This window comes from Sarcophilus harrisii, chromosome 1, assembly GCF_902635505.1.
Source record: "Sarcophilus harrisii chromosome 1, mSarHar1.11, whole genome shotgun sequence".
NCBI classification, from domain to species: domain Eukaryota; kingdom Metazoa; phylum Chordata; class Mammalia; order Dasyuromorphia; family Dasyuridae; genus Sarcophilus; species Sarcophilus harrisii.
In genome coordinates this window covers 563,465,833-563,484,751 of record NC_045426.1, presented here as the reverse complement: position 1 = coordinate 563,484,751, position 18,919 = coordinate 563,465,833, and the positions used below count along the sequence as shown (strand labels likewise).

General features: G+C 38.5%; 1 protein-coding gene across 1 annotated transcript in view; it reads left to right on the top strand.

Annotated features, from left to right (window-relative positions):
- Window positions 1-11,203, top strand: part of GMDS (GDP-mannose 4,6-dehydratase) — a 739,822-nt gene extending 728,619 nt beyond the window's left edge. The window contains exons 10-11 of the mRNA XM_031946945.1: window positions 9,884-9,952; window positions 10,694-11,203. Of these exons, the coding sequence (XP_031802805.1) occupies window positions 9,884-9,952; window positions 10,694-10,756 (132 nt within the window). The 3' untranslated portion in view covers window positions 10,757-11,203. The remainder of the gene's footprint in view (window positions 1-9,883; window positions 9,953-10,693) is intronic.
- Window positions 11,204-18,919: the final 7,716 nt, after the last annotated feature.

Sequence of the window (18,919 nt, the reverse complement as noted above, 5' to 3'; positions counted from 1 at the left end):
TATTTGTACATGGTTGTCTTTCCTATTAGACTGGGACTCCTTATACACAGAGATTATTTCTTGCCTTCTTTTGCATCCCCAGCATTTGGCACATTTCCTAGAACATTGTAGACAATGCTCATTTACTTGATCTTAAAAGAATTCACTTTCTTTAATCTGGTAGACACTATCCTGAGTCATTCCAGTCACCTTCATGCTTTGCAGCAAAACGTCAAGTTTAAGATTAGCAACAAGACTTTCAATACCTCTCTGAATCCCAAATCATATCCAAAACATAATTGCTGGTGTAGCTTCCAAATTGAGTGATATAAATATTGATGAGACAGAAGGTCCATGTAGGTTCCCCAAGGCCTAGATGGAAGGGTCCTGTAAGTATAGACCATTGAAAATATCAGAAGAATCATGAAATGTTAGAAGTGGGGCAGTAAGGGCCTTTTATCCAATCTCATCTTTTTAAAGATGAAAAATTCAGGCCCAGAGAAGTAACTTGTCCAAGCTTATTTATATAGAACCCAAGTCTTCTGACTCCAAATACAGTGTTCCATTCATACTTAAGAAATGTATGATAAACTGAAATAAACTTAACTAAATGAACTTTACCCTTTGTTTGATGGCGTGTATATATGGGTGAGGATTTTTTTTTAGCAGCACTGTTTTGGGGTTTGGTTTGTTTTGGCGGTTTTTTGTTTTGTTTTGTTTTTGTCATTCAAAAAAAATCAAAAAATAACATTTTTTATTCTGTATAAGGGGGAGATGTTTATTAGAGGAAATTAAATTCAACTTCACACATGGGCAACCTTGAGCCTTTGAACACTGGTCCTTTTCAACAAATGCTATCTCTTTAAAAGCACCTGCAAAGGGTTACTGTTCAGAGTGGGAGACTTGGATCCCCCACTAAAGCTTTCATAAAAGTAAATCTGATTCTTTTCCACATGGTCTTCCTGAAAGGATGTTATGATTTTCTAGATGTGTGGTGGCGGGCGATAAATTAGTTTTTTTATGATGCCATGTGAAAGGCCACTTCTTGGACTTCTTTCTCCTTCATTCAACCTGAAGGATAAATGTGGACCATATTCAGTGAAGAAAGTGGACATGATATGTTTGATTTTTAACCCTCTTGTGATTTGAACTGAGGTGGACTGAGAAGGCAAACTGCCAGGCTTCCTTTCATATTCATGGAATCATAGGATTATAGCTATAGAAGGGAACTTTAGAGGCTACCTAGTTCAACCTCATTTGACAGATGAGGCCCAGAGTGGTAAAGAGAACAAGTAAGTATCTGGGTGATCATGAAAACCAGGTCTAGAATCTATCCTGTCCACACCCGGACTTCAGTGCAGCATTCTATCTATTTTACCATTCTCCCCCAATGAGGAAATGGGCTTGCTTTCTATATATCAGCCAGATGTCCTGAATTGGCATGCATGGACAGCAAATCAAGACTTTCTTAGTTGAAGCCAAGTAGGTAATAAGTCTGTAGATGTGTAACTATTTGAAAGGGATCCCATTATATGTGTGTGTGCCTCTGGGTTCAGGGTGAGTGTGTGTGTTGTGTTTATTTCATTAATGATGAGCTTTTTTGATGTGGAATGATCTATTGTGCTGCCAAAAAGTGGGGGAAAGGAGAGGGAACTGAGGAAAGACATAAAGGACAATTAATCTAAAAATTATTTAAAAAGGAATGGTATTTGTTTCTAAATGAAATAAATGGCTTTTCTAGCTTAGACGACCAGAAAGATAGTCATTTCTATTAAATGGAATTAATTCTTAAAAAGCCTAACAGGAAACAAATTTAAGAAAAATTAAATTCACTACAATTAAAGATCAGTAGTGGCATGAGCACAGTTTCCCAGGGATCAGGAGTGGTGATTTTGTCTCTGTAATCTAAAGATAAGGCAGAATTAAAGTGGTTTGGATTTTACTTACAAAGATACTTTGTACTGTACTTTTATCTTAAGGAAAAGGTGGCACCTGGAACAGATGCAAAACCTCTTGAGTTGCATTTTGGATGTGATTGTCTGGAGGTTTAATTAGCTAATGCTTGTTAAGTGTTTTTAGGGTGAAGATACCAAGTAGCAAGAGAAAAGACTGTGTGCTTCCAAAGCTCAGGAATGCTGTGGCCCAATTATGTCCCAGCTGATCTTTAATTGTTCTTTTCAAGTTGTTTTATCTCCATTCCGCAGGGTTATTGTCACCTCCTACTGCCACAGATAGTTCATTATACACTAGGTCCAGTTATTAACAGCAACCATTAATTTCCTATGAAGATGGCCCAGGCTTTGAAGACAGGAATGTTAAGATTACAAACAGTGTTTATCTCCCTTTCATGAAATTGCCCCCATAGATTCCCATTCTGAGTCACATCCCTTGATAAAGGATGGTAAAAATGATGAGCAGTTAAGTTATTAGAGTTGGGAGAATTCTACTTATTGACAATTAGTCTCACTTTTATGTGTATTTTTTTTAAGATGCTGTTTTGAGGATTTGGGATCAATCTGATCAGAAAGTGATCATGAAAGATCTATAGTAAATCTTTACAACTGGGACATGTGGGTGTGGATCCTTTGTGTTTAACATTGTCCTTTTGCTCCAAAGGCTTGGTAAAGTAAAATGACATCATGAAATTTTTGCAATCATTTGTGTGGTTTTCCTTCTTTCTCTTTTTCTTTTTCTTCCTCTTTCTTTTTTTCTTTCTTTCTTTCTTTCTTTCTTTCTTTCTTTCTTTCTTTCTTTCTTTCTTTCTTTCTTTCTTTCTCTTTTTCTCTCTTTGTTTCTTTCCTTCCTTCTTTCTTTCTTTCTGAAAAAAAAAAACTACCTAAGACTAGACATTCCCCAAAAAGCTACTGCATACCATGTCTGGGAAATTCTTTCCTTAGCAAACCCCCCTCAGGCCAAAGCCTGGATAAACAGGAGAGACTCCAAAGGTCAACTAACTCTGGCTGTACAGACCTGCCAGGGAATGAGTTCCAGAGCGAAAGACCCTCCACTGAGAACACCCTGCCTCTATCCCCTCAGAATCAATTCTAATGGCTACTGGGGAAAAGCAGAATTTGAAATCTTAACCACTGAATCATGTATGAGCAGAGAAACAGCATCCTTTATGTGCAATGTATCACAGAGTCAGTGGGTGCATTTGTGTGCTAAATGGCAAACGTAGCCATGGGATGTGAATGAATCAAATTATCTACGCATCTCCCAGTGACTACCTGAATATTGACAAGCTTTCTAAGCTACCTTTAAATTTTTTTTTTAATTAGGTTTTCTGGATAACTGTCAATCCTTGTGAATTTTTAATCCTCTGCCTAATCAGGTTTTTTTTTTCCTTTTATGTTGATCATCCTTGATATAATATAAAAAGAGAGGTTTCTATACAAGAAATACCATGCACAAATAAATGTATACTGTCTCATAACAAAGGAAATATTTTTTTTTAAAAAGAAGACATGTTTTACTTAACAGATACACATAAAGTTATTGGAAATATTCTTTTAAAGAGAGGATTTATGCTTTACCTAGTAACAGTTACATATAAAGTAAATGAAAAAAAATTCTTTCAGTTTATAAAGAGGATCAAACATCAAAGCTTAACTCTCTCTTTAGTGTCTATAGTGCCATAAAAATTAAAGATTTTCATTTTTAAAAAGAAGATTCTTGTCCCATTATTCTTGTTTCCTAATAGCTGCTAGTTTTAAATAACATTTGATGCATTTGGGAATATTTATTGACTGATTCAGAAGAATAGCTAAGAGATTACATAGTTTTAAAAGATAGCCACCAACTTTAATATATATTCATTCTTCTTAATTCTGTGGAAGGGAAACTACTGAGAATCAAGGGACTTAGAAATCAGATCCATGTCTAGTAAAATTAAGTTAATTTGCTGTGCCTTTCCCTAAGTTTGACTTTTGTTCAAATGTTAATAATGGTAGCAATATATGTAACTGTTCCAGCATATTCACCCAACGAATATACAGAATGTGATGTGTCCCTGTGTTAACTTGTACATTGCTTCTTCTATCAAAATGACTTTTTTAAAGATCAGACAAAATTCAGGAACTCACTCCCTCCATTTTGCTCCATTTGCCATTTTATCTCTAGTATCAGTGTACTTGTCAGAATCAGTGATGACTGACTCATTTTCCCTAAGTTGAGCTGAAGTATTGTTTGAGAACTGGCAACATTCTGTTAGCCCCAGCTGATGGACAATACCACTGATTCCCCACTTCCTGGGTAGACCAGACAGTATGCTGTTTTCTTCTTGTCTCTTATCACCCTTTGTCATTAAAAAAGAAGCCTGCGTTTATCTGCTCAGTTTGTGCTAATATAAAGCAATCTAGGGGGAGTGAGTGGGGAAAATATCCATTACTGTTTTTAACACCATTATATTTAACACAGTTGTTGCTGTGAGTTTCATCTCTTCTTTGGGGAAAGACTAAATTGAATAATAAAAATCCAGAGGATACAGGAGTTAACTTTTCACAGACAAGATAAATGCAAATTTTCTCAAATAAACTACAGGTCTGATTTTTTTTTTTTTTTTTAACATAAGAGTTGATTTACAAATATCTAGTCTTGGCTGACTGATTAAAGTTTTTTTTCCCCCTTTTTTTTTTTTTTTTTTTTGCTCTGTCTTTATAAAATGGAGTCCTGACCCAAGAATAAAACTTTCCTGCCCACACTGCATTAATACAAATTTAGATCAAGAACCAAATTCATTGGCATTCTTTCATTCCCTTGGTACCTGAATTATTCCACCACTTTGCTTTTCTAAGAACAGTGGAAGGAAAAATGAAAACTGAGGGCTCTGTATGGCTCCCTTTCTGAAATTCCTAAACATATTTAACATGATGTTTTCCTAGCTCTTGATTTTCCTTACTTTGTATTGGCTCAAGTAGTTATCTTGCACTTACATACACTCAGTAAATGTTTTTTAATTACATGGAATCTTTCTTTATATCCTTATTGATAGTACTGGAGTAAATAAATTTAACAAAAAATGTAATAAAAAATCTTTTAAGTAATTTCCCTTTGCCCTAGACATTCTCTACAAGCCTCAGAATTGGGCCTATTGACAAAATGTAATATCCAACAACTAATTCAATATTAATAACAAAACAACCTGGGACTAGTGCAGACAGGCAGAATGAAGCTTTAGGCAATTCATTCACACTCTGTGAGTCCATACATTTAATGAAAGATGTTTTCCCCCAAAAGAGTCTAAGAAGAGTGGAGGGAAAACTATCAAATGGATTTGGTTATTAGAGTTGAATAAAAATGAAATTGTCGAAAGGAGGAGGAAGGTTAGGATGGTGATCACTAATGTAACTCAAAGATTTATTTTGTGGTTATCTTGATGTAAATTAAAAGGTGTCAAAGATATTTGAGAGACAGGAAATATGTAAGGATAGAAGATAAAAAGCATGATATAGTCATCCCTTTTTAGGATTTCAGGTTAACTACTCCAGATTCAGTAACTCACTTAATGACTTTTCCAGGACTTGTTCTGGCTCTTTATCAGTTTATTATTACAGTAACATAAAGCAGAACAGCATAAAAAAAAATTGTTGTCAAATTTGCTACTCTGACTACTACTGATGAATGGAACTACTAGTATGTGGCTATGATGCTGACTGATGTAGTTATCTATGATAGAGAAATATTGGTTTAAAGCATTTGGGTGTTTAATTTTCATTCCCTTTTTCTTCATGCTGTTTTGTTACCATAAAATGCTCAATTAAGCCTAATTGAATTGGACAATAATAAATTACCCATTGAAATCATATCATTTTTCTAATGAGTAGAAATGAAAGAAATGATGACATCTAGAACCAGAGTTTTAGAAGCATAGTGTTTACCTTTAAAAGGCTTTTTTTTTTCCTCAGAGGTTTATAATCATCTTTTTTCAAGTTCCAGGTCACCTAGCATAAGAACTCCTTTTGTCCTAATTCATGAATGTGTATGTGTCTGCACTATAAAATGAAACCCATGGAGGATAATTTCTTTTAACAGTCTAGGCATGTGCTACTATTAATCAAAAATCTGCTTTTAACATATAATAGTGATCAGTTATATATCAGATAAACTCATCCCTTCCCCTTGTCTTCAAGGGAAGATCACATCACTAGGTGAAATTTTATAATGTCAAAAGGTTTTCAAGTAGTACAAAATATAAGCAGGCATGTAGGCTATTGCCTTCATCACTCCCTCAACTTCTGCTCATGGGCAGAACTGTAATGTATCTGAGAAAACCTGCATTTTAAAATATCATCTATATAATATGTTTTATTTGCATATTGATATTTGTTACTTGAAAAATCTTTTTTTCTAATTTCCTTTGAGTCACATTAAATAGTAAAGAGATTTAACCTCTTCCCTTTCTTATAATTCTTCCCTCCTAAACTAGGTTTTTGACTAACTAGAATTATGAAAACTAAAATATGAGCTATTCGTTCCTATAAATAATGGACTAAGAACAAGGAAGAAGCCGTTAGGGAAGATTAAGTTTTAAAAAGACCCTGAGATACACCTAATCTTAGCCTGAAAAAATCGTCAATAACAAGAATACTGGTTGTTTTGTACTTTAGTTCAGTAGCAACTGACTTAAAAAACTACAGTCTTAGTTTAATGGGACTTCATCTTCTTCCTTCATAAATTCAGTCTAATGATGCTTCAAAACAGTAGAGCTTTGGCAGCAAGTAGCAATAAGCCTCTAGACTGGTAAGGAGTTAGCTCAAAACTAAATTTGGAAATTTAAATGGGTGCACCTCTGGTTTCAATGAAATACTTTTGCAGCATATGCTAGCAATGTCTGTTTCTAGGCTTTTCAAAACCATTTTTCTTTCTCCTTAATTGTAGTTCCCTGGTTGTTTTTATATTTTGAGCTACTTGTAGAAAAATACAGGAAACAAAGTTACAATACAAATCTCCCTTGTCTGAGGCCACTGAGATCATTTGAAGCCAATCTGGTTTCAGGTTTTTGCTAACTATAAATTCAAAACCATGAATTATATGTATGCAATGTTGGTTGATTTACAGCAAGTGTTATGTGATTAAACAATAACCATGTTTCTTCAATCCATGCAACTCCCCTGGAATTGGGGGAAAGGAATGATTCCCCTCTGCCCCTCAACCATGATTCTAAATGTCACAGCACCCTCTGGGGAAAAAAAAAACATAACATCATCTATATTTTATTGTGCAACTTACTTCAAATTAACTGCTGAGAAATGAACTTATTTTAGAGGAGGTAGCGCTGAAAAGTATTTTGTTTGTCTTTTTCCTTTTAAAAATTATTTTATTATGTTAGCATTTTCTCCCAATAGTGTCAACTTTTCCTAAGGATACAGTATCCATTATTCAGTTTGCTAGATTATACCTCTAGGGCAGTTCTCTAGCTGTTTTATTAGTACTTGCACTTGGGGGGTAAAAGGGTTTTAATAATGGAATAAATCTGTACAATTTAATGGGTATTGAGTTGATAAGTAAAAAACCTGGCAGATAAACCATTTAACAAGCTATTGAGAATGATAAGTCTAGTAATAGCTTATTTTTTAAATCAAGATTACTTTATCTAAAAGTTGCAAGACAGTTTCTAAATGATATAGAAGTGGAACTCAAAAAACAGCATGTATTACAAACTTAGATGTAAAAATTATGCTCACTATGCATTACAAAACATTACAGAGGGCAATTTTGATTTATATCACATACCCTATACATGCCAAGTTTTATGGAAATAAGCAGAAGATAAAAATTGTTTGGCAATACATTAGGACTTAGTTATTTGTCATTTTCACTTGAAATAATTATTTCAAGTTTCTAAATACCTTTAAAGCATTAAGAGCTTAAAGCATGTTTGTATTGGCTTTTCTTGAGTATTTATAAAAATCCAGCTGTTTTTGCATTTCCTTACAGTCAGAAAGTCTATTTTACCTAAAGTGGATAGGTACATTGGCTCTACTGATAAGCTAAATTTAGTTGCCTCAGAGATCCAAGACTAGATTTCAGATGATTATCTCAATTACAGTCTAGTTTTAGAAAACTGCAATCTTGTTTTCAAGGAAGTGGTAGAACAGTTGAAATTTAAGGTTAATTTTTCTTTTTTTAAATTTTAGTTTATTCCAGAATAGAGCTATTTAATTATGTCCACCAATTAAATGAAAGCGTTGCATTTAATATCGTGAAACCTTCAGAATAGCTCTCCTGTGTATGTGTGTGTGTGTGTGTGTGTGTGTGTGTGTGTGTCCTCTGGCGGACTTTATATGTTTATGCTTTTTTCTTTTCACACTTAAACTTCCCCCACATACACTCACACACTTTAATAAGGAACTGTCCAGTAATCTTTGTGGCTCGGCTTGAATCTGCTCATTGCCTGGCCCCTTACTGCCCAGAAGCACACTTGATCGTTATCACTTTCCTGCATCATGAGGAACATATAGGCTGGGAAGGAGCGAACCGAGGAGAAGATAGTATCTGAAAAGTGTTGCTAATGCACCTTTAGAAAAATCCCATCGACTTGGCTTTCAGGGACCGGACTGCTGTTGAACAAGGGCAGAAGAGAAAGAAACAAAGTACAAGTTAATCGAGTGAGTTTACCACAACTAAGAAAGTAGCCTTTCCTTTTTTACGTAAAAGTATCTTTTCCACGCTGCGCATACGGAATTGTAATTTACGGCTGTAAAAATGTAAGAGAATTGAGACGAAATGATTTTGAAACCTGAACCCATCAATAGTTCAAAATAAATGTTAATTCAGTAAAGACTGAAGTTAGTGCGAGTTTGGTGTCTTGTTTGTTTGTTCTGTGACGCTTTAGAGAGATACAGTGAGCAAAGATAACTCGGGCTTCCCATCCCTGACCCCAGCTAGCCTAATTAAACGCTCATTTAGACACATGGCAGTGCATCTCGAATTACTTGTCCCACTTGCATGGATGTTGACTTTAGTTAAAAATAAAAACATTCTCGCGTCAAAAGCTTAAGTTTTGTCACTGCCAGCAGGACACGAGACTGCAAATGCTCACCAAGCTCATGCTCAGGACGTGCTCGCTTCTGATTATATATATATATATATATATACATATATATGTACATATACATGTACACATATATATATAGAGAGAGAGGTGGTGTGAGAGGGGGGCGGGGGACCAAGGGGAAGAATTGTTGATTTATTTCTATTTTGCTAGAAAGGTTCAATAATTTGAAACAGTTCTCACAGTAGCGTCCATGACAACTTAATGTACAAAAAAAAAAATCACCATTAAAGCGTCAATAGGAGTTGATGGGGGCATCGGGGAGGAGAGGCAAGGGAGAGTGGAAAAGAGGTTGGGGGAGGGAGAGCGAGGGGATTGATTGCTTTTTATGGTTTTTAAATGGCCTGTGCAGTGTATTCTTAAATGCAACTTCCAGATGATTTATAGATCCAAGAGTCTCAACTGAAATTGCACCACAGGAACAAAAAATGGAGGGGGGAAGAGGAGGAAAAAGGGAAGCTGAACTGGGTCTGCGCTTGTAGACAGCGCCATGAAAAAATTCTGTTGCAGCCCAGAGATGTGTGGACGTTTGGACAGAGAGGAGTTTGGAAAAGCAGTGGCAGGCTGGATGTCTGTCATCTTGCGGAAACTTCACTTTTCCTCCTCCCTCTCTCTCCCCCTAAACTGCAACCTGTTAGGGGGCCAGGCTGGAGATCTCAGAGGCTCGTTAGCCAGCAAATTGTAGGGACTACTGGGAGGGCGAGCGGGGAGTCTGGGGGTGGGGGAGGGGAAGGACCAAGATGCTTTAGATTAGAAGCCAGGCGGGCAGTAGCCTGCACCGCGCACTGCAGCAAGGACAGATGCACAGCACCCGAACCCAGAAGTTTCTCTTTCCCATTTCTTTTTGCACAGGATTTTCTGCAAGGAGACTGTACCAAAGCAAAACAAAAACTAAACTGGAAGCCCCGGGTCGCTTTTGATGTAAGTTTCTGTTTTGTAATGAAATGATCTTTTTCATCGAGCTGAGGGGAGGGAGGGGGAGAGAGAGAAAAGGCAAAGACTGGGGAGGAGACGGGAGACAAAATCAGCATATAAAATTGACTTAGGTATGATTTTTAGGCGGTTGGTGATATTTTGAGAGGTGAGGGCTCATTTTCTGAGCATTAAAGGCATAGTAGTAGTAGCCTGTGTCTTCGTTAAGTTTTGCAGCGTATGCAAACAACGGTAGAGAATTCAAAATGATCTTTTCGAAAGAAAAGAGGGACGCGACTATAAAATGCCTCAGCCTTAATCTGAGACTGTCAGTTTCGGGGAGCTCATCAACAAGACACAAGATGAGCTAGCTTTTTCTGTGTTCCTTTCAATAAGGAAAGCATTTTCCTCTGTTTTTTTCTTCCTGAAGCCCTGGCCTTGTAGCTGCCGATTCCTTCCTCCTATACATTGTAGCAATATTTTTTGCAAATAGTATTATTTCCACCTAGTCCTGGTAAAGGAAATGTTTCTCCAAGTCTCTTCCAGACACTATCGAATAATCCCCAAGAAGTCAGGGTTCGGGGAGGATAAACATTGGTGAAATAAGGAAAGGGCCTACCTAAGAGAAGGGACTTGGGACAAAGCTGAAACACATATTGTAGGGACAGTCCAGCTGATGTCAGGGATTGGGATGGGCGGAAGTGTTGAAACAGAAGGTAAGCACATCGCCTTTTTCTTTTCCACCTGCAGGAACTGGTGAAAGAGATGGTGGAGGCTGATGTGGCTCTCATGAAGCACAACCCCAATGCCTAAGCTGACTTCTGGTACCCATCCGGGCAGCTGATCTCCTGAAGAGATATGGTCACCCTAGCTAATCTTCTGGAGGGTTCATTTTCCCCTTGTAATCAATCGGGTGGAGGGCACCTGACTGCAGAAGGGGGGGACTGGCAATTGATGTGGTGGAGGAAAGGAAGATTTATTCACATCCAACACTGATTTTTTCCCCCAATACTCCGATGCCATGATTGTCTGGAAAAAGAAGAATCTTTCACTCCCAGAAAGACTATAAAATCAAAACTGTGACCACTCCAATGCTTGGTTTCACATTATTTCATTTACTTCATCTGAAGGATTTTATGTAATCTATAAGATGGTTTTAATCACAATTCATTTTATGTAAAATTATGTTGTAAGACAACAGAAATTGTGGGGCCTTTAAATTGTCTTTTTTCTTATTAAATTGGTCTTTCTACAAACCAGGATCAAGAGAGTATCATTGTTTTCTCCAACTCCAGAGTGAAAATCAACAAAACCGAATCCTATTCACACAGCCCTCCATTTTGTTTTCTTCATCTGAATCCCCCTACCATTATCTCTTCAATTTCATATTCTTAATTTGTATAGAGTCACACTTTCCCCAGTTCTTCATCCTTTAAGCTCTTCCCTTGGATAGACTCCTTCTACTCCTAACTCTTTTAATATCAGTCATTTGTTACTATAACTCAAAAAGTACAAAAAGGCATTTCCTGACCTGGCTAACTGAGTCCTGAGCCGTTGGAAAGCCAGGGAAAGCTTCAAACGAAAGGCAGAGCTTCTATGGATTTTTTTTTCCCTAGTGACAATAAGCTCCTCTATCCAGCCACAGTAAGAACCTAGTTCCTGCAGAAGTGAACCATTCACATTCCATCCTGTTTCTGCTTACTATAATTAGATCTCATAAGAGAGTTTGAACCATCTCAAAAAGATGGTTAGGAAAAGAAAAATTTGAAGGGGAGGGAGAGGGAGAAAGAAAAAGAAAAGCTTAAAGGTAAGTAAATGTTGTTGGAACATTTTGTGCCAAAGTACCCAGGTTATCCAGAGGTCGTGAAGGCGATACATTTCCCTTTGGTCTAGGATTTTTTACCCACTTATTATTTTCATCCTTTTTCTCATCATTGTAGTCTTTCCTCCTTCAAATAAAAAAAGGGAGGGGGGGTGTAAGTCTAGTTTATCAGTCTCAATGACAAGATCTGGACATTGCCTGAAATCATAGTTTATTACACTGGCTCCTAGTTTCATTGTTTAAGTTCATAGACAGTATGCACTGTTTATGTAGCTTTCTGGGTTTTAGATATGTTATGTACAGTGGATGTGACATGCATGCCTACAGTACATATACACATATATGTACACAGGAAAACATGGAAATATTAAAATATTATCATCAGAATCATATATCAATGTAGAAGTCAATGAATTATTGAAGTATATGTATATGAAACAAACACATTCGTGTAAAATGGATGGATGCCTACTCATGTATACTTCTACAAAACAGGTATGTATATCTTAAGTATATATAGGTACAAAAGTAATATCTTGTATTTCTAGAACTATGATACATCAATTACTTTATGAAAAACAAAGACCAAAAACTAAAAACTCTCAACATCCATCCAATAAAATAATATTAAACTTTAAAGTAAATTAAAGTATTTTAATATAAGCATTTGTGTATGAGACAAAACTATTTCTGAATATATTCAGGGGCAACTTTATGATACGTAGAGGGAGGGGTGGTAATGGAAGTGGGTGGGGAGAGTGACTGAACTGAGCTTTTAACAGTCCGTGAGTAACCAGGCTGCTGGAGAAAGAGGGTTCTTTGTGTGCCTTCGTGAAAGGCAGCAGGCAGTCTCCAGAGGTGCAATGGAAAAAGTGTGTGCTTTGCAATGAGGTGGTTTCAGGGTTAGATGGAGCAGAACTGGGGCCGAGCTGTGCAGAACTGGGCTTTCAGAAGCAAGGCTGGGGAACACTGCGCTTCTCTCCATCCTGTGCAGAAGCTCGATGGTTGCTAATTAGAAACAGATGGTTTCTTGAAGACTGGTGCTACAGGACAGACCTTAGAGAACCCTCTCTGTGTGCCTCTTATTCTCTCAGTGTGTCTCTGTATATGTCCCATTCTTTCTCTGTCCCTCCCCCCTAACTTTCTTCCTGCCCCCCCTCTCTGCCTCTCTCTCTCCCTCTCTCTCTCTCTCCTCTCTCCTCTCTCCCTCTCTCTGTCTCACTCTGTCTCTCTGTCTCTGTCTCTCTCTTTTTCTCTCTTTCTCCCTCTCTCTCTTCTCTCTCTGTCTCTGTCTCTCTCTGTCTCTCTCTCTCTCTCTTTCTCCTCTCTTCTCTTTCCCTCTCTTCTCTCCCTCTCTCCCCCTCCTCTTTTACTCACATTTTCAACCCCCTTCTCTCTCCTCTCATTTTTGACACAATATATACATCAATCGATATGTATTACTATTATATTATTATCCCACACAGGGATGCAAGTTCCCATTTTATTTTAATGCCCCATAGTTTTCTCTCTTTACCTATCCTCTGTCACCATCGATATGCATACTTTCTGTCTTCTACACACATGAATAAGAAATTGCCTGGCTTTCCAGTGGCCCTATTTAATCCCAAGTGGGGGTGTAGAATAGAGGCAATATATTGTGGCTTTTTAGAACAATCCCAAAGCCATAATAAGCTTCCTCATCGAAGAAGAGATGAAATACAAAGCAAATTCTTAATGCAACAGTAGCAAAGCCATAATTTTAAATTATAGTTCTTAAAATGGACTATAACATCAGTTTTTGAAGGGAAAAAATAGTTTACACAAGATGGATATCAGAAAAGTATTTTCGGATACGACCTTCTGTGCTTTCCTTTGGTCTCAATCCTGGTGGTCCTATGGGGCTGTTTTGGTTTTATAGCCTCCCAGGGTGGGGGCAGAGGGAGAGGCGAGGATTTATAAAAAAGATCTTCCATATTTCTATTTTTTTTTTTGTCTAAGAGCAAAATTAATTTGGATAACCTCCACAAGAAAACTACTAGTAGGAGATTTCTTTAATGCTAAATTAAGAGAGAAATCAACTTGGGGAGTTATCAAACCTTTTTCTTGGAAAACCCTTTAAAATAGCTTGTATTCCTCAATTTTTATTATAGACTATGAAGGTGATGAGCACAGTGTTAACTGACTTTTCAACTCTTAGAGGCCAAGAAGGAAATAGAATGGGCTAGGAGCATCTTTTTCCTTTGGGATCTTTCAGTCTTGCCTTCCCTTTGACCAACCCATGATGATGAGGCTCCTGGATTCTGTGATTGCTGGGATCATTTTTCAGTTCCAAGAAGTATAAGGACCCAGGTACTTAAAGGGACTTTGCTTTTAAATAATTATGACCCAATGGTCATAAGAATGATAAGCCTATCATCATAATAATAAACTCTTTGCAGCTATTTGGTGGCCAAAAAAAAAGTGTATGTGTACATACACATACATATACACATGATATATCTAATAGATGTGTGTATATTATATATATATATTTTTTCATGTATTATATGTGTATTTATGTATGTATGTATAGTCTAATTGGGAGCTCTAAGCAAAATAGCAAAGTATTTTGGAAAAACAGACCATAATGAAATTCATCTCTTACAAAAAGGAAAGCTTCTTAAACCTATGCAAAGATTGTTTTGAACAAAGCTGTACTTTTATTTTCTTTAAACACGAACTGCCAAGGCACAAGACAGCATCAGTTCTGAGTTAGTAACCTTTAGTGACTTGAGTTGTTGTATACCTTCAGTTATTGGTGGCATAGGCACCATAAAATACTTGGAAAGTTAGTAGTCATCTGTCCTTAAATATACTGTTGACAAGTTTTCTTGTCCTGAGAAATTACACTAAGATGCTTTATTTTTATTTATAAGTTTCAACTGCTTATTCCTACTTAGACAATTCAGTCTCCATTAATGGAAGTTCACACTTAATATATTTTCTTCAACTTGTCACATTATTTTTCCTCACAAAGTAGACCATATTCCTTCATATCAAGCATAGAAGAAAAGAATTGTTTAGTGCACATAAGTAACTATTCTGAATGGAAAGTTCATACTTATTTTAACAAAAGAATTTTACTTATGTGTGTAAAATTTTTCATATATTTATTTGCATTTGTGTTTGTGCATGAGTATTCATGTTTTCATATTTTGGGTGCATGTTCAAATAAATATGACTTTCTGCCCCCATTTCAAAGGTTTTAAATATTGGTATTTTGGAATTTTTTTTAATGGAAACTGATGTGATGATTTAAAAACAAAACATTTTTCAGGACTAAGTTAGCTAAAGCAATTGAACTCCTTAGCCTTTACTCCAACTTTCCCTCAACTATTACAGTCCCAAGATTGTTTCTATAGCAAATAAATAAGAGGTAAGGACTGAAAACTCGATTTCTTTGGGGGTATCAAAACTGGCAGGAAGCTGCTGTTACACAATGAGGTCCTAGGATTTTTAGATAGGACTAGGAGGAGAGCAAAGCAAAATGGGGGTGGGGGAGAGTCATACTGCTGCTCCTGAAGCTAAATTAAGAATAAAATGAAAGGGAAAGAGAATGGACTGCATTCCCACATCCTTTGGTGCCTTGAGTAATCTTTAAATTAGATCACATCTTTAGGAAGGACTAGACATAAGTTTTTCCACTAATAATTCCCCTTCTCCAACCTAAATGAGCTTCAGACTCTACCTGGTCCTGGCACTACTAGAAAATACAATATTAGAAAGACATTTTAAAAAGGGAGGTGGAGAAAGGTGTTACAACAGATCATCCCACTCCCTTCTTCCTGAACCTTTCTTAACAAGCCAGTTTTGTGTGTCAAAGAAGGTGGAGAGCACCACCTTCTCTCCAACATTCTCCCTCCCAATCCTGTGCATAAGAGGAAGGGGTTGGTGGAGGGGGAACCCTGGCATACAAGTATGCACATAGTCACATATCTGTATATTGCTATTTTTTTTTTATCACCACCAATCCTATCCTGAGAGCCAGTATAATGAACTTTATCTTTTTCTTTTTTTCTAGGCCCAGACCAGAATTTCCCATTCAGAAGTCATGTAGGAGTTGTACTTTGCAAAAGTTTTGAATGTCTAACACTGAGAATTATTACTAGTGGCTATATCTTCAGGCCATTTCAACTTTTCCCATACCTTCCCCCTCCTTTTCCCCTTTCTTTTAGCTTGTCAGTACAAGAGAGCCTGTGCCGAGGGACTCAAATCCTGAAACAGTAACAGCCTTGGATTAAAACTCTGCTGGCCTCTTCCTGGCGGCGCCTTGTGCCGCCTCCCCAGCTTACAGCTCCAGTGGCCTTGAAGAGGGGCAGCAGAGGAATGCCTGACCGCTTCCTGCTCCCCAGTAACACACTCCTCTTTCTCTTCCCTGTTCCCAAAAGAGATCCTATTTGGGCCAATTGGATCTACGGAGTACAAGATGGCTCCCTCTTTTGTGGGTCCTTTGGGCCAACCTTTCTGCCTTGGAAAGGAATTGTGACAAGTCTCTGGGGAGGGGAAAATCTCTCAGAGGGAAAAGAACTTGACCAACCTACTCCAGAAGTTCTATCTGGTCTCCTATCCTGTTATATAGGTTCTCTATTTTTCCTCTAATCAGACCTTCCAAATGGTAAATATCCTAACTGCAGACTTTCTCTATCAGTGTAAATATGTAGTCACTATATAGGTATACTCTACATATCAATACATGCACACTGACCCTTCTGGTGTCTTGAAACGTCTTGCAGCGATCTCTATGCACAGCCCTACCATTGTGTGTGACTTTATGACCTTCAGCTAGTAGCTGAGTGACCTTGGGCAAGCCATTTAACTTTACTGGAAATCAATAAATCTGTAAAATGTGGAGATTGGCCCAAGTGATCTCTGAAGTAACTTCTAACTCTAAAATGCAGTATGCCCAAAAGTGCATCCCCGACCATATTTCCCGCTAAGGTTTATGTGTGACTATATAGGTGCATTGCTTAACATGCTTGCAGCTTGCATGCAATGCCCATCTGGGTGATGGGGAGAGAGCAGGTGGCAGTTGCTTACAAACTCACCTTTCTTATTTCTAAAGATGAGCCTGAATTATCTCTCCGCCACCCCTCACTCTCACCGCTACGCAGAATCCAGAAGGATGGCCTAAGGAACTGATGCTTAATGAAATTTAAACCCAAATTTCTGACGACCACATCCACGGAAATGCTCCCCATCCCCCCCCCCCCCCCCCCCGACCCCGACGGCTTTTCCCCAGCCCTCACCACTCCCTCCCAACCCCGTAGGAGGATACGTGATATGCGTCCCGCACTGAAACTAATAAGTGATTAGAAACGATTCTGAAGTCCGGGGCCATGACCGACTGAGTCGGATCGATTGATAAACCGGGGAGGGAGGAGGGTAGTGAGTTAAGATCTCGAAGATAAGGACTAGAGAGATTATCTCCTTTCTTCTCACCACTATCCCATACTCTCTCCCCACTATCGCCTCCTAAAACTTTTGTTGGATGTTAAAGGAGAGCCTAACCCAGAATGGAAACAGACGAGCCCTTTGGATTAGACTCCCAGATTGTTGGGGGAAGGGGAGGGGAGGTGGCCAGAGAGAGGGAGGGAAGGTATGGCCAACGGGTCAAGTCCTTTGGGATATTTTATCTCTTGAGTCGCTGAGCGAATTAGACAGATCTTTCTCAAATCGATCCCTAAAATGCTCAAAAGTAACTCAGGATGAGATGGGCCCGAGAGAGGAGGTGCCCAGAGCTAAAGTGGACGTTCCCGAAGCCTAGAACAGCAGCATCCGTCGGACCCAGCCCATCCATCCATCCATCCCTGGAAAGCCTGCACTGGGGAAGATCAGGAAAACTGGGGGAGGCAGGGCAGTCTCTGGCGGAAGAGAAAGCAATACTTGATTTTGGTTTTCGTCGGGATCTTTTTCTACCATTCCCCATCCACATATTCGTAAATACTCTTCCATTCAGCCTTTCTCTAATTTAGAGGTGGAGATAAGGTGATCCAGAAGTTTCGTCCTTTCGCCATTCTTTCTGGGAATGCCAGGCTGCAGGCGTTCCTCTGAGTTAAAGCGTGAAAAACTTTGCTGTCCGCAGTGGCGGTGTTTCTGTGCCTCCCCTGCCCCAGGAGGCCCGCGGCACGCAGGCACTGGCGTGGACTCTGCAGATCTCGGCACCAGACTGCAAGCCCCGCATTCCCTGCCTAGGCGAAAACTTCAGGCTGGTGGGACTGCAGTGGCCGTGTGTGTCCTTCATGCATAGTGGCAGAAAAAAATAATCATCGAGAACCTTCAAGCAGTGCCCCTCCCCCTCTCCAAGGACTGCTGTCCTATCCCTCACGTTCCGGCTAGACTGAGGTAACCTGGTCATTAACCTTAGGGACTGTGCATTTAGTTCGACTTGAAGATCCTGAGACCTTGATTCTTGATCCTGTGGCACCGCCTCCCGCCCCCCAAGAGCCTGCTTGTCCACTGCCCAGTAATCGTCAGGTGTAAGGTAAAGCGTCTTTATTCTTTGCAACTTCCACTAAATTCATAACCACAATAAATAATCTAACTCCTAGTATGTATCTTCAATCGCTTTAGAACACAAACTTAAAAAAAAAATCCTCCATACCACATCTCGCCTTTAATAATAAATTTGACCTTACCTAGTTGCCTGGATTATTGCTTTGTTCTATTAATTTTTTAAAAAACCTTTTTCCCCCGCCAAACTTATAAACATCTGATGGCTTCTTAAATTTGAGTCTCGCATCCAGCTTGCACATTTACAATGTTAATATGCCCTGTGCACATCACGAGCAGGGCCACGGCCTGCTTTTATGTCGGAGGAAATTCGTCTGTCTTAAGAGTTAATGACTCTAAATGTGTTGGTTTTCCTGCTTTTTCCCCAGAGACAGTAAGGGGTGGTGAGAGGGAGGAGTGGAAGGAGACTTCTGTCGTTTTATTATTTTGGCCAAAATCTGTATAAAGCTAAATTACACCGAAAGTCATATATTATCCTCTGTCCTCAACACTAAGATTTCGGTCCTCTTTGCTTCGTTTCCATCTTATTCCTCCCCTTTATCCTTGCCCCAAAGACCTATGTCTCCCCCTACACACACACACACACACACACACACACACACACACACACACACACACACACA